At 40.8% G+C, this 26,843-nt stretch overlaps 2 protein-coding genes across 4 annotated transcripts in view; both read right to left on the bottom strand.

Annotated features, from left to right (window-relative positions):
* Positions 1–2,794: 2,794 nt before the first annotated feature.
* Positions 2,795–14,547, bottom strand: LIME1 (Lck interacting transmembrane adaptor 1). 3 transcript variants are annotated; one of them, XM_075176625.1, is made up of 6 exons: positions 14,089–14,547; positions 13,009–13,140; positions 10,031–10,103; positions 5,329–5,416; positions 4,416–4,747; positions 2,795–3,806 (listed from the first exon to the last, which is right to left on the bottom strand). In XM_075176625.1, exons 2-6 carry the CDS (start codon positions 13,116–13,118, stop codon positions 3,597–3,599), a joined length of 813 nt encoding a protein of 270 aa, XP_075032726.1. In that variant the 5' UTR covers positions 13,119–13,140; positions 14,089–14,547; the 3' UTR covers positions 2,795–3,596. The 3 variants fall into 3 exon arrangements, with proteins under 3 accessions (XP_075032726.1, XP_075032728.1, XP_075032727.1); XM_075176627.1 differs by having other exon boundaries at positions 10,031–10,085; positions 14,089–14,546; XM_075176626.1 differs by lacking the exon at positions 14,089–14,547 and having other exon boundaries at positions 13,009–13,654.
* Positions 14,548–14,660: 113 nt separating this feature from the next.
* ZGPAT (zinc finger CCCH-type and G-patch domain containing) overlaps positions 14,661–26,843 on the bottom strand; it is a 17,162-nt gene continuing 4,979 nt past the window's right edge. The window contains exons 2-7 of the mRNA XM_075176624.1: positions 22,141–22,747; positions 19,103–19,236; positions 18,789–18,947; positions 18,588–18,710; positions 17,796–18,207; positions 14,661–14,933 (exon numbers count right to left, since the gene is read on the bottom strand). Of these exons, the coding sequence (XP_075032725.1) occupies positions 14,795–14,933; positions 17,796–18,207; positions 18,588–18,710; positions 18,789–18,947; positions 19,103–19,236; positions 22,141–22,697 (1,524 nt within the window). The 5' untranslated portion in view covers positions 22,698–22,747 and the 3' untranslated portion in view covers positions 14,661–14,794. The remainder of the gene's footprint in view (positions 14,934–17,795; positions 18,208–18,587; positions 18,711–18,788; positions 18,948–19,102; positions 19,237–22,140; positions 22,748–26,843) is intronic.

Here is a 26,843-nt window from a genome sequence, read left to right as displayed (position 1 = left end):
CGCTCCCTTGTATGTTGATTTGTTGTTTCCTGATGATAGAGCTTGCAAAGTACCTGCTAAATGGTGTAGCAACAGTTAAGTGAAGCTCCCTAATATATCCATTAACGCCTAATGTTTTGTGTGCTTTACCCAATAGGATCCTGAGATCATGCTGAAACTTACTAAAACATGAAGTGGGCAAAAAGGTACACAAAAAACAATTCAGAAACATTCTAGGCACCAACGAGAAGTTTCAGAGTTGACCAAGAAGTGTTAGCAGGTGATTATCGGTTTGATTAATGGCAGCCTGGACAATAACTTCTCAATATACACAGTGAGTGAAGGAATTTATTTGGCTATGTAACATAGACCAGATCCTGGATGCAGGTCACAAGTCCAATTTTGGAACCATGACAAGAGCAACATGTGGGTTTGTTGAGGCATATGCAAGATGCTAAAAAAGAGACTCCAGCTGTTCCATTGAGCATCCAATAAGTGAGTCTACAACTGTGATGGCAGAGGTTTTGAAGTCTTCAGAAGTCCAACCAGCGGAGACTAGTACATTGTGGTTCCATAATCATTTCCCAGAGCGAAAGCAAAAACCTCCATTGAGACTTAAGCTATAGTGTTTTGGGGTGACTATGACAATAAGATGCATTTCCAGTTACTGTTACTTTTATATGTGCAATTATTTTTCGTCTATGAAGGGAGGAGTGTAGTGTATTGCAGGTAGTACTTGCATTCTGGTGTAAATTCCGGACGTAAATTATGGTCTCAAAAGTATTGTTTTGGTTTTGGTTGTTTTCGTTCCTCATACACAAATCCATAACCTGGCTGTCCTGTGGTTAACCCAGTGTCTTCTCTCTGCGCTCTGCCGGCTACCCAGCAATCCTGATCCAAACCAAGGGGTCAGTAGGATTTAGCTAGTTTATTCAGTAAAGGTATACTGGAGCAGTTAACCACTGCCCAGAAGCATAAGCTGTTCCTGGTACCAGTAGCAGTGATACCCTCCTACAACAGACAGCACATTGGCATGCATTTGATACTTGTCTGATGAATGTCATCTATAGAAGCATACAGTGATGACTTGTTGCTGACAGTGCAGCGAAACCCATAAATTGTGGTGGACGTCAGGGTGACAGACCGAGTCAACCACAATAGAGCTGGGGGTGGAGTTTCAACACTATATTTAAGTATTTTGGTTCTAACCACCTATTTTGTGTGCTGCCTTGAACCTCACACTTAGGTGTAAATTTATCAAGCTGCGGGTTTGCAAAAGTGGAGATGTTGCCTATAGCAACCCATCAGATTCTAGCTCTCATTTTGTAGAATGTACTAAATAAATGAAAGCTAAAATTTGATTGGTTGCTATAGGCAACATCTCCACTTTTTCAAACCCGCAGTTTAATAAATATACCCCTTAGATTGTAAGCGCTAACGAGCAGGGATCTCAATACCTTTAATACTGAATTGCATATGTGTGCAATGTGTGTTATACCCTTTACTTGTTGTACAGTGCCATGGCAAATGTCAGCGCTTTATGAATACTGTATAGCAACAAAAAATGATTAACACTAAATAGAAGTAATTGACAGATTGCAAAATGACCGCCCCTCAGTGCAAAACCAGAACACTTTGACTTGGGCAAGTGTGCCTAGATTTCTTCCCAAATGCATAGGCTTAGATGGATGAAGGAGCAGGACTTTGCATAGGCAGAGTATAAGAGTTTTGGCGGAGTAAATGTTCTCCAAATAAAATATGGTGGCTCATTTTGCGAGGCAGTGCATATAATAGGTTTTTTTTGTAGAGCAAGTTTATTGTAATGAGATACAGGGGTGGAGAGGGAGCATTCTTAGGGGTATATTTACTAAACTGCGGGTTTGAAAAAGTGGAGATGTTGCCTATGGCAACCAATCAGATGCTAGCTGTCATTTTGTAGAATGCGCTAAATAAATGACAGCTAAAATCTGATTGGTTGCTATAGGCAACATCTCCACTTTTTCAAACCCGCAGTTTAGTAAATCTAGCCCTTAGTGTTGCTCCTTGATGTGCGGAAGACAAAAAGACAGTTTTGCACCAACTCAGATCTTGCAATCTTTAGGGTCTAGTCCTATACTTTTGATGAACTTAATTTTGCACCTTCATATTGTACTTCAAGGGAGATGTACATTTCCAAGTGCACTCCAAGCAATGTAATAATAAAGTTTTACACACACACACACACACACACACACACACACACACACACACACACAATTGTTGCATGTAAAAAAAACAAACAAACACAGTCCCGATGTCCTCTTACTCTCATTATTAATGTAAGTCATAAATGAGGCTGAACTGAGCAGTATTTTAGGTGGAAAATATAAAGGTTTAATTTAATGAATAGGATGTTCTAAAGTGGTAAGAGCAATGGTTGAACACAGCATTGCTGTGCCCTATAGCAAAATTTGGGGGAGTGTCCGGAAATGTTGGTCTGCTTTCCAAATGCCCCACCTCTGCTCTTGTGTGGGGACCAGTTCAGTGTGCATGGGAGCGCCAAACAGCTTTGTTGTGGGCACCACTGGGTAGGAGGCTCGACTTTGATGTGACATTCAAAAATTTGCTCAGTGCACCTCTTCCAATTTTTCTGCCTCTCCATACACCTGGGTGCACTTCTACATTGCAGAAGTGTCTCCTGAGAGCTAAGAGTACTAGCGCAGCTTAGAGTGTGTTTGGCAGACCATCCAGGCACAACTTAGTTACTATTGCTATCAATATTACTATTATTCAGCACAGTAAACTTCTCATTACAAAAACAAATAATCATATGCAATCACAGAATAAAACATTTATTTTAGTAATATCTCAGATAACTCCTGCCAGTTCCCATGTCTTTTGTAGAGCAGAGTCCAGTGACTCATGTCAGCCACACAACACCCTTTAAATGGTCAAAATCTAAAATTAATTTAGTCTATTGTGAAGATAAACATTGACTTCTTGCAACACTCGCAAAAAAATATATGTAAAAATTCCCATACTGCTACTGAACTTAAAGTGTTGGCATGGTATACGAATTTCAATACGAATCTCAATGAAAGCAATTGTCAACTGTAATCAGCAATGTACATGGAATAATGTGTCTATCCAGTATTTAAAATGTTTACACATAAATTTATGTGAGTGTTACAGTCTTTTGTTCTATCCAACACAACTTTTACCCATCCACTACACAAAGTGTAGTCAGTCATTTTGTGGGCTCCATCAATATACATGAGATTGCAGCCTATTACTTTGTCATTTTTGATATCACTAGATCCTAGTGAATTGTTAGGCAAAATATTGGTTCAGCCCACTAAAATGCCTTCCTCCAAACTGTGTAAGTGACCTGTCACTTGTATTCATTTTATGGGCTGACCCAGTATACAGCCTGTTAATTTGCTAGGAGCTAGTAACATCACTGAGGCACTGCTTAATATTCATGAGGCACTGGTTTCTAGTGATTGGATAGGCTACCTTCTCATAAATATTAGTTTCGCCCATAAAATGGCTGTGTCATTTGTGTTTAGGCAATAGGTATACTTAAAGCTTAGTTTTCCTCAAAATGAGGATATGCTAATATTAGTGTGATCACTGGGTTAAAACTCTGTGTTAGCCCCCTGAGAGCTGGCAGACTCTTTGGAATGGCTGTTCATCTCACATATGCTTTCATACAAATTCTCCTCAGGTTGTAGGGTTGGGAACCCTGGATGTGAAATGCATTTAGCACCCATGTTAATTGACCCCTGAGTCTTCTCTCTTCCTGCTGGCTTCTTTTTCTTGTTTACTTTGGAGTACATTTCTTCAAGCTGCAAGACAAACAAAAACAACTATCAGTCAGTCCTATTATTATTATGGTGGACAGCCAAACATTGGAGAGCACATGCTTACAGGCTACAGTTGACCAAAAAGCCTTAAGAGGACTAGGGAAGGGAGTAATACACTTCCTTACTATGTTTTCAATAATCTATTGAGGGCCTCACTCATTCTGAGGGTTGAAGAAGGGGGGCTGTATGCTATTGTCAGATCCATCCCTGTCCTAAAGATGGAACGCCTGCCATTGTTATACTTCCTAGTGACTGGTTCCTTCCCTGGGACCATCCACCAATGAACTACTTTAATTTCTAGTTCCACCCCATTCCCCTTTGTCTCCCATTCTCCACCTTTCTTCTCCTTCCTAGTCATCCCCTCTCCTCCTATTTCCCCTCTTCGAGCCTGTCTGTTCCACCCCTCAACCCAGGGACTGACTGGGCTGGGGGTACCTCCATTTATTTTCTTTAATATGTTCCTAATAAGCTGCTGAGCAGTGTGTAATCACCCAAGCTAAAATATGCCAGCTAGCACCTGCCTCAACTTCTCTATATGTGGCTGCCGAAATCAGGAAGAGTTGGCATGTATGGTTTAAGGAAAATACATACTCTGAGCTCATCTGGTCTGTTAGGAAGACAGGGATCTTCAGTAGGTGGTGTTGAATGGATCTTCTCCTCTTTTTTGGCTTCCAGTGCCCCTCGGTTGCCACCTTTTTTCACCTTCCGCACACAGGCATACTCGGCTGTCACAGCACTGACTTCACATTCACTTCGGGAACACTCCATCTCTTCCCGTGACCCCACACTCTCGTACAGGGAGATCTTGAGGGGCTGGGGGTTGTAGTTCAAGTTGGAGTAGGTGGCATCATCACCAGTCGGGGCATTTTGGAGCCGCCACTGTGAAGAGTGGTACAGTGGGTCCATACTGACAGGCCTGAGCTCTAGAGGAAGAGAGTATAAACAATGTATAGCTTGACCACTTACCACACATTCCCAGGTTATGTAACTTACATTAAGTGGAGATGCACTCGCACATGAAAGTCAATATTGTTAGAAATACAAAATAAATGGCAATATATGATAACAGCCAATCAGAAATCAACACACAACTCTACTGCTGAATATGTGAAGAGTATGTAAGTAGGAGGTGAACAAAAATGAGCTCTGTTAATTCAATAAATGTGTTTTGTCAGCTAGGTGCATTTTGACCTATGTATTCATACAATACAGCTCACAACAAGGCCTAATTAACAAAGGGAGCAGAGGAAGATAAACTTCCAGAATCCTTTTACAAAATCACCAGATGCAGCTAAAAAAAAAGGTGTGTGTGTCTATGCATATGTTTAGGAACTAGAAAAATGTATATATGTTATATCTGAATATATTGTAATAACTTGGGGGAAGAGTCACTCCAGCAGTCATAATAGGTCCATTATAAATTTACACTCAGGCCTGTGTACTCCTGTATATACATATATTACACAGGTGAATGTCCTTGTTGTGCAGTAGTAGACTCACTCACGGGCATCTCCAGGGCGTGGTCTTTGAATTTCATGCAGCTTAGTGTCAGACTTGCTGAGCGATCGCAGTTGAGTCTGACGAAGCAGTGTCTGTAAGAATGACAAAGCCATACTTCATATGATCAATGTCCTGTATCTTCATTACAACAGAAAACCTGCATGTCTAAGAAACACGCTGTCACAACATAGTGCAAGCAATATATTGTGCACACTGAACATTCAACAGGTATAGGGATATGATACCACACCTTTTTTGTTCATACGGTAAAGCTTGTTAAATGCAATAGCTGCAGTTTCCTGGGGTATTAGTGAACGGACAAGATATGCTGATATATGGAGCCCTAATATAATAGCATTTTGTTGCTTTTACAAATGAGGACATCAGGATACAATATGAAATAAAAACAAAACTGAACAGTTTTTTTTCTACACATATGAATTGCAAAAGTGTACTAATTGTTCACAATATTTAAAAACTGTATTTTTATGACAAATCTTTAGAATGACCAATGTAAAGTCTGGCTTTGTAAAGTTTGTAATCCTAATTTAACAGGCAGGTTAACATAAAGGTTGTTAACCTATAGCAGTGTTTCCCAAAACCAGTCCTCAGAACCCCTAACAGTGCAGGTTTTCCAGGTGACAAGGGAAATAATTATATCACCTGTGGATCTGTTACAATGTGTCAGTCTGTAATGACTACACCTGTGCTCCAGCAAGGAGATAAGGAAAACATGCACTGTTAGGGATCCCTGAGGATTTGTTTGGGAAACACTGGGTCTAGGACCCAAAAATTAGGTCACCAGAATTTAGGATAGCATATCCTAAAGTGTTTCACTATTCTAACAGTGAACTGTGTACCATCATGTCATACACTAATTATTAATGATATGTTAATTACATTTTGTAATAATACTTTGACAAACATTGTGTTTTTTTGTAAGGACTACCAGTTCTATTTACCTGTTTGTTTTCGCTAATATATGTAGCACTTAGATAACATTAAAGTAGCTTAAAGGTGTGTGTAAATATTTGAAAAAATCTAAGAGAATCCTTGTGATACAAATGTGACAAAACTCCTTTTCTACTTCTCATTAGAGACATTAGCCATTTAAAACAATGAGGCAAATTTAGCAACCCCTTTAAAGCCTTAAATCCTGCAAAAAAACGCACTTTTCGATGGATTAAGGCAAATTTAAATATGAGAGCAATTTATCAACCTTGCATCTCTGGAGATATTGATATCTGCAGTGATTGCAATAGTAATGATCAATACCGCCATCCCTATAATTCTCTATGGGGACTGCGAAATAGAGCATATTATCAAGCTCCGAAAAGCTCATCTATTTGCAGGTTGTCTCCGATTCCTAATGCCATCTAAGGAAGGTGTTAGCAACTATTACCCATGATGAAAGCCCTGCCAGAGAAGAGGTTTGCTGGGACAGCCATTTATCGAAGGCGATATTCCAGCTGAACTAAAATGATAAATTGAACTGAAAAATAATTTCTTAACACTGCAAAAATAAATGATAATTATTGTCCAGAAAAATCGGAAGATGATAAATATGCCCCAATATTTAAAACGCACCCATTATTTACACAGCCATTTTTTGTGCTGAAGCTAGAAGTCTGAGAATGTAACATATGAATTTACTAGGAACCAGCGAAACTAAGTGCACCAGTAATGTCCACCTAGTGAATTCATAGGCTGCGATCTCATGAGTATTGGTTCAGCACAAAAAATGGCTGCCTTCATAGGCCATCCACACAGAGTGGCTGAGGGGCAGTACAAGATCCTCATAAGTGGCGCCACGTGCCTCAACTTGCACTGACGCATCTAAATTTCCAAAGTGTTTGGGATTGCTGAACATGATGGTGACAGTTTCTTTCTACAGCAGTATTTACAAGCCGGTAGGAGGTACTGGGTGGAGCGAGGGCCATTCTCACAAATTACGGAGTAGGCGCATGGGTGCGCCTAGTTTTACTGAGTCATACAAGAATGAGATTTCATCGATGACAGAATTATTGAGGATGAGATTACTCAAATGAGATAAATGTGGTGAAAGGAGTTCATTTTTAAGAGTGTTTATTGTTTTGCAAAATGGGAGCATACCCATTTCAACTATGCAAAATTACTTGAGTTTTCCACCATTTTATAGTTGGTGATGATCAGCTCTCGTTCTCTAATTGGATGGTGTAACATGTACCTCATTATAGTTAAACATCAACAGATAAAAGCATTCCTAGACATATATTGCAAAAAACTTCAAACAAACAAAAAACTTCCCACATCTAATTAATAGTCATGACCAAAAGTTTTGAGAATTACACAAGTATTTGTTTTATAAAGTTTGTTGCTCCAGTGTTTTAGACCTTTTTGTCAGATGTTGCTATGGTATACTGAAGTAAAATTACAGTGTCAAAGACTTTTATTGAGAATTACATTAAGTTTATGCTTAGAGTCAATATTTGCAGTGTTGACCCTTCTTTTTGAAAACTTCTGCAATTCGCCCTGGCATGCTGTCAATCAACTTCTTGGCCACATACTGACTGATGGCCGCCCATTCTTACTTAATCAATGCTTGGAGTTTGTCAGAATTTGTGGGCTTTTGTTTGTCCACCCGCCTCTTGAGGATTGACCAAAAGTTCTCAATGGGATTAAGGTCTGGGAAGTTTCCTGGCCATGGACCCAAAATTTGGATGTTTTGATCTCAAGCGACTTAGTAATCACTTTTGCCTTATGGCAAGGTGCTCCATCATGCTGGAAAAGGCATTGTTAGTCACCAAACTGTTCTTAGATGGTTGGGAGAAGTTGCTCTTGGAGGATGTTTTGGTACCATTCTTTATTCATAAACAAAATAAAATAAAGTGATATCCTAGTGTAAACCTCAGTCTGTAAGCTGTCCCCTATATCTCACCTCCGATTCACAAATGAGGCACACAATACACAAACAAAATGGATATCGGGATGGCGCTAATGACTGATCCAGATATTAAAAAAGAAAGTCAGTGTAAAATGTTGGTAGAACCTTGTTCACCCAGCTGATCCTCTGTTCCGATGGAGAGTCACATACCAAACGGGCTTGAATCATAGCCTTCTAGTTTCCTCAAAGTGGTATATATACAATATAAAACAAAAGGACAATAATAGTGTAATATTGTCATAAAAATATGTGCTCTAAATAGCGTGTGAATTTAGCATGCAGCACCCTTTTATCCCAAGTGGAATCAAGAAATACTCCCCCTTAGGGGTATACGATTCAAATGGTCATCAAATTAGTGCATAAAAACTAAGTGCCGATCCTTCAGTTAACGTTCACCTCGCCGAATATCAATAACCATATCCATTTCATTCTAACTGTATATCTATACGAGAGAAAAACTTAATTTAATGCATTCCTGTCTACCCTTCATATGGGTCTGATTAGTCCAGTCTGCATGTGATTACACACATTAAGAGAATGAAAACAAAAGTAATGAGGAGCATTCAGTATTATCTATGTTCTATACCCTCAAGCCATTCAATCGTCCAATTAGGGAACAAGACTTGAATATTGGACAAAATTTTTAAAAAAGGACTATCAATATCCTTTACATTACAGAAACACATAGGTTCACTTAAGGAACCATTTGGTTTCAAAATCAACATTTAACCCTTCTTCGGACAAGGTGTTAAACAAATATTTTGAAACCAAATAGTTTCTTACGTGAACCTATGTGTACCTACGTGAACTCTCTGCTTGAAGTTCTTGATGATCCGATAAATGGTTGATTTAGGTGCAATCTTACTAGCAGCAATATCCTTGCCTGTGAAGCACTTTTAGAGCAAAGCAATGATGACTGCACATGTTTTCTTGCAGATAACTATGGCTAACAAAGGAAGACTAATGATTTTAAGCCTCCTTTTAAAGTTTCCAGTCTGTTATTCTAACGCAATCAGCATGACAGAGTGATCTTCAGCCTTGTCCTCATTATCACTCTTACCTGTGTTAATGAGAGAATCACTGACCTGATGTCAGCTGGTCCTTTTGTGGCAGGGCTGAAATGCAGTGGAAATGTTGTTTTTGGGATAAAGTTCATTGTCATGGCAAAGAGGGACTTTGAAATTAATTGCAATTCATCTGATCACTCTTCATGATATTCTGGAGTATATGCAAATTGAGATCATAAAAACTGAGGCAGCAGACTTTGTGAAAAACAATATTTGAGTCATTCTCAAAATTTTTGGGCCATAACTGTACAATGTGAATAGTTAATGAAAGGGGTGGTTCTATTAAATCGTAGGAGAATGGACTTTGATGAGATGTTTATACAACGCACATCTACAAACACTTCTAGTTTGCAGAAGAAATGCACTAGGCAGTCTAAATGGGAGCAGTAGTGCAAAAACTAAGCCCATTTGGGGTGCGCATCCTTTGCATATTGTATGCTGAGCAGGAACGAATATTCATGAGAGTGCAACTTATCAATTCACTAATGACATCACTGAGGAACCTCTTCACTAGTGTATTTGTCTAAATGTTATTACAGCCCAGAAATAGTCTCCTCCATTGTATGTTGGTGAGAAGTGCAATGTAATATATAGTAGTGGTAAAGTAACCAGTGACACTATAAGCTCCCCTGTCTTTCAGTTAATCATCAACTCAGTATAAACTCCTCTAAATTGTCTTTATATCCTTATATCTTCAGTCATCTCATTTTATTTACCACATCCACGAGGGCCACTCCTCTGGAACAAACATTCCTCATCTTCCTCTTCTTCCTAATCAAAGACAGACATCTTGGAAGAAAGAAATTGTGACTTACTGTCCCTAAAACAAACCTTTCATATTCTCAGTGTTGCCAAAATAAATGAAATATAAAAGTGGTGTAATCATCTTACAACTCAGTTATGGATATTTAGGCAACATTTTTCCCACAAATTATGTCTTTACAAATTGGCGATATCAAAATTAGGTGTGGTTTAAATCACAACACATTTTAGACAAAGATAATATGGTCATAGTCACTTAGAAAAATGAAATGTATGAATAAATATTTTAAAATTGAATTGTCTCTGCAATTATCTCAATACATAATAAAGATAATATACAACTGAATCTTTGACTAGAATAATTTGCCATTATTAACAAAATTGCCGGGCACGCCCCCCATTACCCAAATACACACACACACACATTAATATATTAATATATATATATATATATATAGATATACACACACACCGATTAGCCACGAAATTAAAACCACTCACAAGTGAAGTGAATAACATTGATTGTCAAGGGGTGGGATATATTAGGCAGCAAATAAACAATTAGTTCTTGTAGTTAATGTGTTGGAAGCAGGATAAATAAGCAAGTGTAATGATCTGAACAACTTTTACAAGGGCCAAATTGTGATGGCTAGAAGAGCTACTGTAGCACAAATTACTGCATATCCATGGACTGGTGGGAGTGTTCATGTTGACCCCTCCACAGACAAAATCACCCTCAATTGACACGAATGCACCAGAACTGAACCTTAAATCTCCTCTTAGGCAATTGAAAGACATTATAGTCTACCTTGGTGATGAGGGATAGGTAACAATCAATGTCAACTGTCTTTAATTAGAAACTTTTACATTTATATTATTATACACCAATTATCTTGTTACAATGACACCGGTAAAGGGGTGGAATATAATAGGCAGCAAGTGAACAGTCAGTTCTTGACATTGATGTGTTAGAAGCAGGAAGAACGGGCAAGTGTAAGGATCTGAGTGACTTTTACAAGGGCTAAATTGTGAAGGTTAGACGACTGGGTCAGAGCATCTCCAAAAAGGCAGGACTTGTGGGGTATTCCCAGTATGCATTGGTTAGTACCTACCAAAAATGGTCCAAGAAAGGACAACTAATGTACCGGCAAAAAGGGACATGGGTGCCCAAGACTCATTGACAAGCATGAGGAGCGAAATCAGGGGAGGGCTGGCAAATTTTAGCCCGGGGGACAAGACTCGGCTCAGCAGCCTATTAGGAACACGTTAAAGGAAAAAAAATGCAGGTAGCCCAGTATGGCACCAACCCGGGGGGGCATATGCCCTCCTGCCCCTGAGCGAAGGCTAGCTAGTCTGGTTCAATCACACAGAAGTGCTACTGTAGCACAAAATTCTGAAAAAATGAATGCTGGCTATGATAGAAAGGTGTTAGAAAACACAGTGCATCACATCTTGCTGCGTAGTCACAGACAGGTCAGATTGCCCATGCAGGCCCCTGTCCACCGGCAAAAACGCCTACGAAAAGCACCAGAACTGGACAATGGAGCAATGGAAGAAGGTAGCCTGGTCTGATGAATCACGTTTTCTTTTACATCATGTGCACGGCCGGATACGTGTGCATCATTTACCTGGGGAAGAGATGGCACTAGGATGCACTATGGGAAGAAGGCAAGCCAGTGGAGGCAGTGTGATGCTCTGGGCAATGTTCTGCTGGGAAACCTTGGGTCCTGGTATTCATTGTTACAGACCAAGTACACCCCTTCATGGTAAAGAGATTTCCTGATGGCAGTGGCCTCTTTCAGCAGAATAATGTGCCATGCCCACTGCACAATTGTTCAGGAATGGTTTGAAGAACATACCAAATAGTTCAAGGTGTTGATTTGACCTCCGAATTCCTTCAATCATCTGTGAGATGTTCTGGATAAACAAGTCAGAGCCATGGAAGCCCCACCTCGCAACATACCGGACTTGAAGGATCCGCTGCTAATGTCACAACATGACATTAAAACCCTGTGCCTAATATTACGTAGGTCCCTCCCGTGCCCCCACAACAGCTCTGACCCGTCGAGGCATGAACTCCACAAGACCTCTGAAGGTGTCCTGTGGTATCTGTCACCAAGACGTTAGCAGCAGATCATTTAAGTCTTGTAAGTTGCGAGGTGGGGCCTCCATGGCTCGGACTTGTTTTTCCAGCACATCCCACAGATGCTTTATCGGATTAAGATCTGGGAAATTTGGAGGCCAAGTCAAAACCTTGAATGCTTTGTCATGTTCCTCAACCCATTCCTGAACAATTTTTGCAGCGTGGCAGAGCACATTATCTTGCTGACAGAGGCCACTGCTATCAGGGAATACCATTGCCATGAACGGCAACTTGCCTAATATTTCCCACCTCTTCACAGGTGCCATTGTAACAAGATAATCAATGTTATTCACATCACTTGTCAGTGGTATTAATGTAGTGGCTGATCAGAGTATACACACAGACACACACACAAAGTCAAGTCACGATTACCAACAACTGACTCAAGATTTCCATAATGACTAGTTCATCTTTCATGCACAGAAATACCAGGCACCAATGGCTGCTGTAACATTAGAGGCTGATATAGCTGCTGCCTTACAGTAGTCACATGTATTTTCCCCACCAGAAGCTACAATTGTTATTCAGCTACATTACATATCAAGTGTACCCCAAACCTTTTAGACTGTAAGCTCATTTGAAAAGAACCAGCTTTATATTCTGGTTCATGTAACTGTATGCCATTTATTAATAAAAATCCCCTCAATGTACAACACTGTATAATATAGTGGCACATCATAATTACAGGAAGCCAGACATACTGTACAAATCTCCTAAAAAACAAAACATGTAATTAACCAGTGTTGGATGAGCTAAAATCAGCAAAGCATAATATTCCAGCAGACGTACCTTCTTTTGCAGAGAGTGCACAGGCCACAGAGCAGCAGAAACAGCCCCAACGCAGAACAGATAGGGAGGATGTGGTCTGGGGACACACGAGTCACAGGACCTGGCGCCATAATGGCAACCTTTACCTAATAGCTGTGCAGAAAAAAAACAGCAGTCACCACCTGAGCTGCACCCATTCTAAATCCTGTTCACATTGGATTCCTGTGCAGCTATCTCTTAGGTGCATCCTGTAGCACAGTGTGTAATGCCCCGGAGGATTCATACTGTGCTGTTATACCACTTCCTGTGCTGATGCAGGTGTGTTGGTGTGCAACACTGGGCATGTGGTTTAACACAGCAATTTTACCAGGCGAGTCAACAGGGTTTTATTCATTTGTGTTTCATGACTCATTAACCTGTATTTAGATACAATGCTTGTTATACCTTTACCCTCCAAATCCCATAATTCTTATTTCTCTATGGCAGAGATTTCACTCACACATCCCAAAAGGGCGGGTTTTCCAGCTCTCTCTATTATCAGAGATGGAACAGGACAGTCACTAATTACTTCACTTGTGCGCCTCAGAGGAAATAGAAAGCGTGCAATTATGAAGGCAACTTAGGATAGGACTACTGGCACAGTAGTCTAGTAGGCCAGTGGCCAATAACACATCAACCGTGATGTATAATCCCATTACTACCTCCCCTTCCCACATATTCCCAATTATAGTCATGCCAACACTTCTCTTCAAAACTGTAGTGATGCCGTGACCCCTGTCCTAATCTGCAAAATACCAATAATCTTTCCATGTGTAGTAGTCCCAAAAACTTCCAACATGTTGTAGTCCACAACCAACATTTTTCATCTTATTTTACCACTTGCAGTAGTCAATACCTGCTTATACCAGCACGTGACGGAACCATCAATCTTTCTGCTCAAAAACGGGACCAATCATTTAATAACCTGCTGCCAAAATTACTGACTCCTCAATCCAGTCTAAACACAAGTGCCAGGTAGATGGAACTGGTGTGAATGGACAGATTCAACAACCCCAAGATGTGTATTAGTGCTGCAACACCCTCACATCCTCCCAATCTTACCTTTAAAAAGGACATCCAACCATTGCTTTAGTGTCTGCCTCTGATTGCAACGTCCTGTGTTACGGTCAGCAAAGAATGAGTGTGAGAGGAGTACTTGATTGCAGAATGGCTCAGAATAGCCGAGGAGAGTACAAGAGGTATCAGCAAACAAGTACAATGAGCATAAAGGGCGAGTATAGTTGTTCGCACCAAGCTTTAGGTGAATTTAAAAAAAATGCAAGCAAGAGAGGAAATTACGTACAGTGGCGAGTTAAGAAAATGCAGACAAACTCAGTCCATAGAGCAGAAGACAACTATTATTAGCAAGTTTGGTACTGGTGTAGGTAGAGAGAGTAGATGATCGCCAAGTGAGTGCAGGGTATTAATAGACACACAAGTAAATAACGAAGATCTCATAGAGCACTGAGTGAGTGCAGGAGATGTCAGGGCGGGGAATGTAGAGAGTGCGCCCTCACAGGAAACTGCCTGTGGTGTGACACTCCCTTGTCGTTTACATTATAACACCAAAGGGATGGGGGTTATAAAGTTACATAAAAACAGGTGTAGGCAGAAGGGTACTCCAGCACTTGGGATATGTATAAAAATGGTTTATTCTCATTCACAAATACATACTTTGCAGTCCAGAGGAAAAAAGGGGAATGTACAATTTGATACATAGGTAGACAGCCACACGATCTATACAGAGATATATACATGATAAACAGGCTCAGAACTCTGTCATCTTCTTGTGTGTATCTGCTGCTCTTTGCTCTCTCTGCAAGCTCCTCTCCTCCTGCTGAAGTTCCACAAGTGCAGTGCGAGCTTCAGACAGACGTAACTCCAGCTGTGCACACACCATGTTTTCTCTGCAAGGGAATCAAAGCAGATGGTGAATCTACAGCTAGTTCTTATCATTCGAAAAATAGTAAACGGTTGAAATGAAAAAATGTATTATTTCAGTGTGCTGCTTTGACTGGCTGTGAAGAGATGCAGAGAAACCCAGCATAGATCTGTTCTGCGATAAAGCGATGTAACAAATCAACACACAGCTCTCTATGACAGGTCCAACCTCAGACATGTGACTTTACCACTCAATATTTCAAAATGACTATTTGGAGACTTCAATATGCTTCTTCTTAAAAGTGGTGTCCCCTATACTCAGCAGAGGTCCCACCAAAAATCTGAGAATGTGGGGCTAATCAATGTACTAGAGACCAGCTCCTTCTGAATTTTGTTCATGGCTCAGACATCTATTGTGAAGTGCCTCAGTGGTCACTGGCTCATTGACCTGCTCCATTGGCTGGACATGAACATTAGTTTAGACTACAAAATTGCTGCCTCCACTGTGTCACAAATTATCTTTAATTGGATTTTATTTATATAAAAAAAAACACACACACAAACAAGTTGAATTGATGAATTTTGTTTGAAATAGAGGTATGCGTGGCACTCAATATTCCCGCATCAGGATCTAGACATTATTATTCTGGAGGACCCAGTTTCATCCACTATCTAACGCACTGTAGCTTCCTGCTCTCCTCTGATCAGGTAGGGGTCTACCATTTGTGGCAAGGTAATGATCTGTAATGTAGGGTGGATATCAAACTCTTGCACATAAAATTGTGCTGTGTAAAAAATATTTTATTAAGAATATAATGCAAAAAGGCTAAGAAATTGTCCAACAATCTTAATGAGGCTTGAAAGGAGTAGGTTAAGTCAAGAAAGACTGACTTTCAGTTTGAAGTGCAGAATATAATGAAACAGGACTCAAATTAATTTGGTTATATAAAAATCATTACCAGTGCCAAGACTCATCAATCGCATGCTCTCTAAAGATTTTATTGACACTGGTATCTAAAAAGAGTTCTGAGCATTTAATTCTCCAAAAAGCAATGAAAACTTAATAAGGCTTGATGAGATGACCCCTTTAAGATTTTTAGACAATTTCTGAGATAAAATATGCTGCAGAAATATAAAATTCTGTGTTTGTTATTATGTTGGCATAAGTTATAGCTGTATAGTCTCTTGGTACTTTAGGTGGATTCAGGGATATGCCATTTACTGTTGTTCAAATAGTGGTCTTATTAGCACCTATGGTTATAAATTGTTTTGTTTACATTTCTCACATTTCCAAGTAACAGTCTGCATCGCCATTGTTCACATACTGTTTTTAACTCATCAGCAATGTGATATGTCAATTGTGTAACTCTCATCAGTATGCAACTGGCCGAGGCATTGAAAAATTGGTTGCCATAGCAAACACCCGTACCAGCGGCTGAATAAGGATTCACCTGATTTTATAATTACAAAGTTATTTAAGGTTTCGGTTATATATGTATTTTGTCTTGAAAAGGGGTCCTGAATGGGCCTGAAATGTTGATGAATAAATTTGAACGTATTTTCATTTTTGTTTATTTGAGATCCAATGTTCTGCATTCTACTTGAAATGTCATCCTTTGGGCTATTTTTCACCGGGACATATATTATATACCAATGAATGCAGATATATGTTATACACATATATAGTACGAGGGAATTACAGTGCACTCATATTCAGGGAATTACTAATTTATTACATAATTAAATGCCAAGTCACCTCTAATTATAGCACTACCTGGCAGTACATATTACAGTGTGCTCCCCAGGAAATGTTGCCAGTTGGGTGGTATTAAGAAGTAGCCAGGTGGGGGCAGTGTAATACTTCGGAATAATAATAATGAAAAATGTTGGAGGTTAATGCCAACACTTATATTATTTATAAAGACTCTTGCAGTTATTGCCCGCTTGCTGGTTGGACTGGACACACTATTTTGTTTTAGAATTATTTTTTTATGCCTGACTGCTGAGCCTCTGCCTGCTTGGACTGACTGCCAGTACTGGTGGTCAGTGGTCCAACACACTCTGCAGGCTGCAGTGCTGACACAGTGCCTATTGTAATAGGACAAACAATGGTTTGTCTTTTTATAATATGACCCCAACAGACTCAAAAAGCCAGGTGGAAAGTAAAAACAGCAGGGTGGAGCACCTGGGAAATAGGACATTGTATTATTGGAAATAGCTTACCATGCTCCACTGAAACATACAAGAGCTAGTGAAAGGACATGTACTAGGAGATGTGTGTGCGTCTAAATGATTTTCAAGCTGTCAATAGAAATTAATGATATCCTAATATTATGTTCAATTATTTGTACTTTTGCAAGGAAGAAATTAAACATAAAAAAAGGAGTCTCAGGCAAATGTCTAAGTGCCACTAATTTGCAGAGAAAGTTTTGATCAGTGAGTCACCATAAGTAATGCATCCTGGCATTGTACATTGCATGACACCATGTACACTAAAGTTAATCAACTTGTACAAAACTTTATTGAGTTACTTAACAAAGGCTTTCAATACCAACATATTGGAACTTTAACTTAATTTCTTCTCCCTCAAAAAAAGACCAGGTGCATATTATGGTTATGCCTTTTACACAAACAGGTGGTTCTCTAAGCTGCCCAGTGTGAGAGGTACTGTCACTCTAGGAGTTACACACAGTGTTGGTGCAGATCAACATAATATGGATCCTGTATATCCCTCAAACTCTTAACATTGGGAATGTATTCCTGCATTCAAATTTATTTGTAGAAGGGTCATGTGCATCAACAGACTAGATAAGAAGGATATTAGTGACCCTTTGGTTTAAAGGATGTTGTACTTGACTTGTGTCCCAAGACCCCAGGCCTTCACCTACCTTCCCACATTTCGTGCCAAAGCTTTGGTCATATGTCCTATTTCCCGCTGTTTCTGCTGGATTTTTTCTGTGGTCTTTGCTAGAGCAACATTCAGCGCCCGCTTACTGCCCTGGCTGGCATTGTAGATTTCCTTGCCTTTCCTCTCTATATTGCTGCGAGTCTCTGCTGTCTGTCCTCTGGGGTCTTTTCTCACCAGCTTTTCATTCAGGAAATCAAACACATTGCGGGGGGCGTTGATACCCTGCCTGACAGCTGGCAGTTTGGACGGTCGTTTCCTTCTGGCTTTGGGAGGGTTCTGCCCTCCTTTATGCTTTCTTTGCTGCAACTCTAAGCATTGGTCCAGAGATTTACCCTTTGGCAATACCACAGCCTGCACAGGTTCTACTCGTCCTTCCAAGTAACGCCCAAGTCCTGAAAAGTGTAACAAACACCAGATACAAACATGATGAAGATTACTAGGAATACAGGAACATGACGGAATGCGTTGTTTAAGTGAGTTCTGCTGCATTTTTAAGTATAGTATATTTACGTACTATGCATCTGTATTTAAAGTATACAGAGTGTAAATGCTGTATGACTGGTATGCTTATAATAGAGAGCACAAGTGCTGGTACTGGCAAGTTTAGAAAAAGGAGTCAGACTGCTATTACTACAAAGCTTAGCATAGTGAGTTTTGAATTCCCTAAATAATTTGTATTTTAGAGAATTCATGTGAATCACTGCTGTAGAATTTACATTTGAAGCTTAAGACCTAGCAATATTATCACAGTTACTTGTTCTACAACACTCACCTTTTCCAATCTCGTATCCCATGCGTGCCATGAGTTTGGATCCTATACCACGAGTGTGTGCCTCCCACCCGGCAAACTCAGAACTGCAGGGAGCGGTACCAGCTTCTCCACTGTCCATGAGCACTGCAACAGGCAAGTGAGGGGGTCACATGACACATCTAAGGTAAGGTAGGTTAAAACAGAGAATTTCACCTAGCTTACCTCTAGCGTACCCAGAATCCTCTGCTCCTTCCTCATCGTCATCAGACGAGGAGGAGCTGTCTCTTTCCCGCAGAGGTGGAATGAGGGCATCAGCTTCTAAAACTGCTTCTTTCAATAGCACAGAATCAAACTTCACTGTGTAGAATCCATTGTCTATATCTGAAACATGGAGGGTAAATATAAGAAAAGTGTAGAGTCTGTGAGTAACAGTGAACAAAGATTGAGAGGACAAAAGATAGGATGTACCAACTACCATCTGTGGACTGCTGGCATCCTTACTGTCTGGATGTGGCTGGTGCAACCTCAGGTTTTACCTGTAATTCTTGCTGGGTACCAGATGCTATCATTGTGTCTAGCCAGGCAGGAGGTGTCAAGCCCTAGAGACCCAAGGTCTGGCTCCTCAAATTCCTGGAGCTCATTCACGGCCACCACTTGTCCATGTGAAAATCTGAGCACATCAAGAAAAGGTTGTTAGATAACAGTAACTCTGCTCGCTACTCATATACACTTACCATGGAGAGGGAACACCAAAATGGTATCACTAATACCAAAGGTCACTGGTAAGTTTAGGCACTCTGCCTTAATGCCACCCATTGCTACCATTAAGTTTTCAATTTTTTAGAACTATTCATTGAGCAGTAATACTGACAGTTGTGTGTACAGTGTGATAAAACGTCAAGCACTAGCTAATAAAGAGAAAACTTTTCCCTAAAACTTTCCTAAAAAGTTTTACAAGAGCCTCATGTCACTAGTCTGTGCTGTTGGGAGATCCTGCTCATAGTGGTCTGTGGCTGGCTGCTTACTTCCATTTTTCTGTGCACCAGATTTTTCAAAACTAACAAATTTTGGGGGTAAGGAATACAGAATAAGAAGAAGGGATGGTAGGGGAGAGTAAACTTTTTGGATCAATAATATAGCAATAATTACAGCATGATAACAGATTTCCACTTTAATACAAAACCAAATTTTAATTATATTTAAATCTGCCATTTATATAGCATGAAAAGCTTGGTATAGCATGGGAAGCTGAAAAACGGAGGGGAGGGAAGAGATGGGGTGTTAATAGAGGAATCAGTGAGACCGGGGTGTTCAAAGTTGATGAGCCCAAAAGATATCCTTCATCTTAAAAGAACTTGGAGCGGATTTTAAACAAGACTGTGCGCCAGTTTTCATAAATGTGCCCAAGGGACGAATCTTTCAATAAGTGATAATCTCATTGAAGTAAAAAAACATAAAAAAACCCCACATAATCCAGATATGTGTCTACAATTATTACAGTGTTATACTCTTGATCATTGATGATGTTATGACTCTGAACTACCTCAATTGTCATCAGCTCTTCCTATTTGCACATGTATGCCTTTGATCAATGACCAACTTGCTCACAGGGGCCCATTCTGGTAAACACCTTGAACACCAGTATAGGGGTGTATTTGAGATTTTCTTTCCAAAGATTTACTTACAAATCAATGGGAAATCAGTTAAATCAACAGAGTTAAACAAGCATTGTAAAACATCTGAGGACCACAAGGAACAATTTGTCTCTGTTACATCTAGAAACTGCCTTGACAATGTACTTGCAGATTTTATTTCTCACTCCTTCCTTTTGTTTAAAGGTGTTAGTACCTATTCACTCATTCATAAACCCCTATCAAATCCCATATTGTCTAACAAACTGACTTTATTACTGTCCCTCAATGGCATTATACTTAAAATTAGAACATTTTTCACACCCCTTTATCCATACTGCCTCCTCACTATTTCTCTCCCCTCTACTTAACACACATGAACCTCTTTCTTCCCATTTGCCCCTACAGCTGCATTACCATATAACTTCAAATTTTAATACCCTGCTCCAACACATCCCTGAGACTGCTCCATGCACCTTTTTGAGGATTGTCTCACACGCTTATTTTCCTCACAGAACCCATTAATTTGTGCTGCTTCTGTGGAGTGTCAGGAAAAAGCTTTACTGAAAAGCATCTAGTAGCCACTAATTGTTTCGAATTTTCCTTGACTACTGTGCTGCATTTGACACTATCGACCACTAATTTCTCGTACAAATGCTGAATTTACTAAAACTTCTAAAAGGAAAAGTGGCGGTGTTGCCCATAGCAACCCAAAAATCCTGCCAATTACCTAGTACATTCTAGAAAATAATAGCTAAAATATAATTTTCCTTTCTAGAAGTTTAGTAAATCTACCCCTTAGTTTTAGGTTATCTGCTCTTTCCTAGCTTAGGCTATATTGAAACCCTAATGCACATTTGGGTTTTAGTATAACCTTTATGTGGCTAATACCCACATTCATCTATCCTCCAAAGATCTTTCAACATCTATGTTGGCCTGTATTACTGAATTTTTTTCTACCATTTCATCTTGGATGTCCCTCACCATATTAAACCCAATATTTAATAAACGGAGCTAGAAATCTTTCCACTAGTCTTTAGAAGCTAAAAATCTGACATCTCTACTTCTATGGACAACACCCTACGTTTGCTGCTTCAGTGTCATCCTTAAGTCAACTCTGTCCTTTGTTCCCCACATCCAAACCGTTCCATACATGAAATTAACATCTACAGAACACACATATACCACACACAAGACACTGCAAAAACTTGAATTTGAGCCCTCATTATCTCTTGCTCATTAATCCCTCCCTCCTTACTGGTCTACACCTAACTATATATAATTTTCTTTACAAAATGTTCTTCTACTGCTGCTCTAGTACCTATGTAGGTTGCCTAAGTCATTAACAAAACTGCATCTCTTCACTTGACTCAAAATATCTCCCAACTCAGCACCCCAGTCTGCCAAAGATCTGTCCTCTCTTTCTCACTCACTACTTGCTCCCATTCTCAATTACAGGGCTTTTTGAAGCTACAACTACACTGTGGAATTCCCTCCCTCATTGCACAAGAGTTTACCCAAGCTTCGAAACCTTCCAGTATTCACTGAAAACTCTCTTCATGCAAACTTATGAAATGTCTGAACCACCCTATAGCCCTCTGTAGGCTATTCTACCTAATCAAACAGTTCACACAAAACTTACATTTATTCTATACTCAAATAACCTACAGACACCCAAACTAACATTGCTCTATGATTGGATCATATAGAACCACTAAGCACTTTTTCCCACTGCCATCTCGCTGGACCAATATGCAATAAGTGACAGCTCTAGCAAGTTCCTATTTTACAACAGATTGTAAGCTAGAGAGCAGCGCCCTATTACCATTTTGTCTGTCTTAATACCCAGTCTTATTTACTACTGTATTTGATCCCAATTGTAAACCACTGCGGAGTATGCTACTGCCATGAAAATAAATAACAGACAAAAGATCTCTCATCACCTGCAACTTTCATTGAAATTACACTTATCATCCAGGAAGTAGGGACAAGGCTTCATGGCCTTGTGTGTAGGATAGAGATATAGAACTCGGACTCCTGGTCTTCCATCTTCCATTTGCTCTGACCCCACAATCATAGCATTGTGATACTCTAATGTCCCCCATGTGCTATAATACGGGGCTTTCACTTTCATTCCACTGGTTCCATCCTCCTCCTCCTCTTCTCCATCCTCTGAATTATTGGAACTAGTATTCACATCACTGGCCCCAGGTGGATCAGTTTTATTACTCAATTCTTTAATGGCGATGCTGAAGGCTTCATATTCATCGTCCTGTGCTGAGGATGACGACGGTCCATCAAGCGCTGACAGTAAATTGTACTTCTGTACAGACAGTAAGCTAGACTCGGTCAGTTCTATTAGCTGCTGCAAGTCTCCCTGGAGCTGAATGAGATCTGCTTTCTGTGAGGAGTCCACATCACCATGCAGGGTAAGCCTCACTTGCTCCAGTTGAGCTCTGTAGGTTTGTAAAGCAGCTCCTAGACTCTCCTCATCCATCATGTACAGGAACAAGCTTTCACTCAGCTATGGCGTACTCACAGCTTTCTAATCTGCAAGATAAAATCCCAAGACTGAAAGGAGATCAACTGCCAAAAATAGAGGCGATATTTCTAATGACAACCTCCATATATAAGATTATAAAATATAAATGACAATATTAATACAGGACATTGTACTTATACAGAAGCCTTTTAAATTAGTTAAACCTTCAATCAACTTTAATGTATTAATTTGTGAACATGCACCCTCCTGAACTTTTTTTTACCAAATACACTGCTTTCCTTTATTATTATTATTATTATTATTATTATTATTATTAATATTTATTTATAAGGCGCTACAAGGCATCCGCAGCGCCGTACAGAGACAAACAAAATCACAATACAATGGGAGACAGCACAGTACAGTAAACACAGCAACTCAGTACGCTCAATGCACAGCTAGAGAGGGCGGGGAAGGGGGAGGGAGGATCCGAAAACGACGGGGCCCAAGAAGGGGGCGCGGAAGACAGGGAGACCCCCAGGGGGGAGGAGGGAGCGAAAGTGGACGGGGGGTGGAGGACCTTTGAGGAGGAGGGCTAAGTAGCTGGAGAGCAGAGTTAGAAGTGGTGGAAACAGGAGGAGAGATGGCCCTGCTCAGAGGAGCGTACAATCAAAGGGGAGGGGTGGACAGACAGAGAGACGCAGGGGAGAGAGGGAGAGTAGGGGGACAGAGGCAGAAGATAAGGTAGGAAGTTAAGTGGGAGACAGAAAGGCTTTAAGAAAAAGGTGGGTTTTTAGGGCCCGTTTGAAGCTGGACAGATTAGGGGAAGTTCTGATGGAGGGAGGGAGCTTGTTCCAGTGGAGGGGGGCAGCGCGGGCGAAGTCTTGGATACGCGCGTGGGAGGAGGTTATAAGGGGGGAAGAGAGGCGACGGTCAGAGGCAGAACGGAGAGGGCGGGATGGAGCATGAATAGAGAGGAGGGTGGAGATGTAGGGCGCAGTGGAGTTGGCGAGGGCCTTGTAGGTGAGTGTGAGGAGCTTAAAGAGGATTCTGAAGGGGAATGGGAGCCAGTGAAGGGCTAGGTAGAGGGGGGAGACAGAAGAAGAGCGGCGAGAAAGGAAAATAAGCCTAGCTGCAGCGTTAAGGACGGATCGAAGGGGATCGAGATGAGAGTGGGGGAGGCCAGTGAGGAGGAGGTTGCAGTAGTCCAGGCGGGAGATGATCAGAGAGTGGATAAGGCATTTGGTGGCATCATGGGAGAGGAAGGGCCGGATGCGAGCGATGTTGCGCAGCTGGAAGCGGCAGGATTTAGCAAGAGAGAGGATGTGGGGGCCAAAGGAGAGAGAGGAGTCGAGGATGACACCAAGGCAGCGAAGTTGGGGGACAGGGGAGATAGAGGTGTTGTCGACAGTGATGGAGAGGTCAGAAGGGGATGGGGTATGAGAGGGAGAAAAAACTATGAGCTCAGTTTTGGCAAGGTTAAGTTTGAGGAATCGAGAGGACATCCAGGAGGAGATGGCAGAGAGGCAGGCGGACACCCTAGAGAGGAGGGAGGGAGAGAGATCAGGAGAGGAGAGGTATAGTTGAGTGTCGTCAGCGTAAAGGTGGTAGCTGAAGCCGAAGGAGCTGATGAGTTCACCCAGGGAGGAGGTGTATAGAGAGAAGAGTAAGGGTCCCAGAACAGAGCCCTGAGGGACCCCGACTGGAAGACTGACTGACTGACTTCTCCTTATATAATTTCCATGGGCTATATACCATCCACTCTGAACTGCCTATTTCCATTGCCTTTGTATGTGACAAAAGACTAGTCTGTGAATAAAACGTTATCCAATACACAAAGCATTTGTCTTATCCAACAAAACTACTGTGTGTGTAATATAAAGGCTTTGGAGGACAACAAGAAAGAAGCCATAAAGATAAAGTAGTTTACACTGTAGAAGTTGCAGGTGTCATGTAAAATTGTTTGAAAGTGAAAAACATGTTTAAAATAACCTACACCTACAGGGGGGATTCAATTGGCTGCGGCCCCACTGGTCATCACCTCGATCTCTGGCTGTGCACATTGCACAGAAATCTCCACTCCTTTTCCCTCACACCTCTATGGGGCAGTTGGGAAAATGAGCTGAGATTTTAGTAAAAACCCTGATGCGATGTGTCTCCACGGACTGTTCCAGAGACACATTGCAGTACCTTTCAGCCAACTGAATTCCCCCCAGGGACTTTAACACCAACTTCCTGGAGGTGGATGACTCCACGAAGAAGAAAATACTATATCAAAACAGACAGCAGATTACATACATAAGTAATAATTTCTCAGCATCTGTTATAATTCATACTTTTTTATTAAAACATAGCATAAATAACATAGTACTATTCCAATACTAATATACACACAATGCCATCCTGTTTGCACAACCTCTAGCCTTCCTCTACAACAAAAGAGACACGAGAACAAGTCAAGAGTTTTTACATTTGTCCACAAAGAGCCGGGGAGTTTTGGCCTATTCATAAGATCGACAGGCTGCATTAAACGATCTTGGGCTTGGTACCTTGCCAAATCAGCAGCAGGAGGAGTATGAGGTTAGTGGAATATCCCCACTATACATTCAGTATCAAATTGATCAGTAGAATATTGATCACCTCTCCATTAACCCAATTTTTTTTAATATTTAGCTTTTAACACAAGTAAGGTTTTATGGGTACAAAATAAAAGTTACATTTTGTTTTAAACGGAAAAAAAAAAAATTCTGCCCAGGTTGGTCATTAAGTCTGATATGAAGACTCTGTATTGGATCCTCAACAATACACTTTCCATATCAATAACCTAGGAGTGGCATGCGCCGAAAGTAGTTCTTTTTCTTTGTATTGAATTATACTACTACGAGTGCATCCAAGTATATTGATACTAAATATTGAAGACAAAAAGTAAATACTTCAGGGTTATTATAATATTACTGACTTTCAGTAAAATAAAAAGTGCAGGGGCATGGCTTGGGCACCATTTCCGACGGTTGACATTGCCGAGAGCTGCGCTTCACAAGACCCAAATTACCCGTGTTAAACGGGTCTGATACTGCTACTACCTGTACCCACTTGTGGAGCTCATCTCCAGGCACCTGTGGAGTCCTTTGGGCCCCGAACAGAGCGATACGGCACCCCCTGTCTCCATTCGTCCTTTACTGTGCTTATATATTCACTAGTTATATCTGTTTCTACATGCCTAGAGTTTATATGCTTTTGTTACATTTTGGTTTCTTACCCGTTCCTTAATGTAGCCATTTACAGTAAGAGCCACGGACTTGTCCTCTTGCCCCTCCGGGTGCTCTGTCCTGTCTGTCTACCGCAGGTCGGTTCGGGCAAAGATTTTGTTTCCACCTATTGTCTGGGGCTCCTGGAGGCTAGTTACAGGGCTTGACTGCCCCTCAACATCTCGGGTTATGTGGAATCCTAAGGTTCATATTTTATGTCCTTACTAATGTTTAATATGTACTTGCATTCATTTTGCTGTTTCATTGTTACAATTTATAGGATTTATGCTTAACTGTATTGTGTGTTTCTGGGTGGGTCGGGTTGGGTTTGCCTGCCCGGCCTTGCCCCCCTATATTCTGGGTTTTAGGAGTGTGGGGACGGTATAGTTCCCATCCTCTCTTTGATACCATTACTTCACTTCCAAAAACTTGTAAACCCAATCTATGAGCCCATTCCACCCGTTCCAACCAGGATGTACCAAATTCCCACCGTTCCATGGGCTCAATCTCAGTGGCCACGTCTCCTCTCATTCTTTCTTGGGGAGAGTAGTTGACCACTGTCTACCCCTATCCCTTTACCACCACCCACTTCCTGTTCCCTTCCTTTCCACCTTCTCCTCTCCCTGATACTCAAAACCTTACTTGTCTCTCCCCTCTCCCTTCTTTCACTCTCGTACGTCTCCTAGTGCTACCTCGGAGAGCCATGTCACTCATTTTTGTATCCATTAATGTTAAAGGGCTTAACACCCCCCAGAAGAGATCACTTCTACATAGAACTGTTAAGAACTTAAATGCAGATTTTGTATTTTTGCAGGAAATGTACTTTAAAAGGGGCGACCACCCCTCTTTGCCCTCTCGTAGATTTCCCACCGTGGAATATGCCTCCCTGCCTGCCAAGAGGAATGGAGTTGCCATC

The sequence above is a fragment of the Mixophyes fleayi genome, chromosome 6, assembly GCF_038048845.1.
Source record: "Mixophyes fleayi isolate aMixFle1 chromosome 6, aMixFle1.hap1, whole genome shotgun sequence".
NCBI classification, from domain to species: domain Eukaryota; kingdom Metazoa; phylum Chordata; class Amphibia; order Anura; family Limnodynastidae; genus Mixophyes; species Mixophyes fleayi.
Note: the sequence above shows the minus strand (reverse complement) of the source record. Positions and strands in the feature narration are given on the sequence as shown.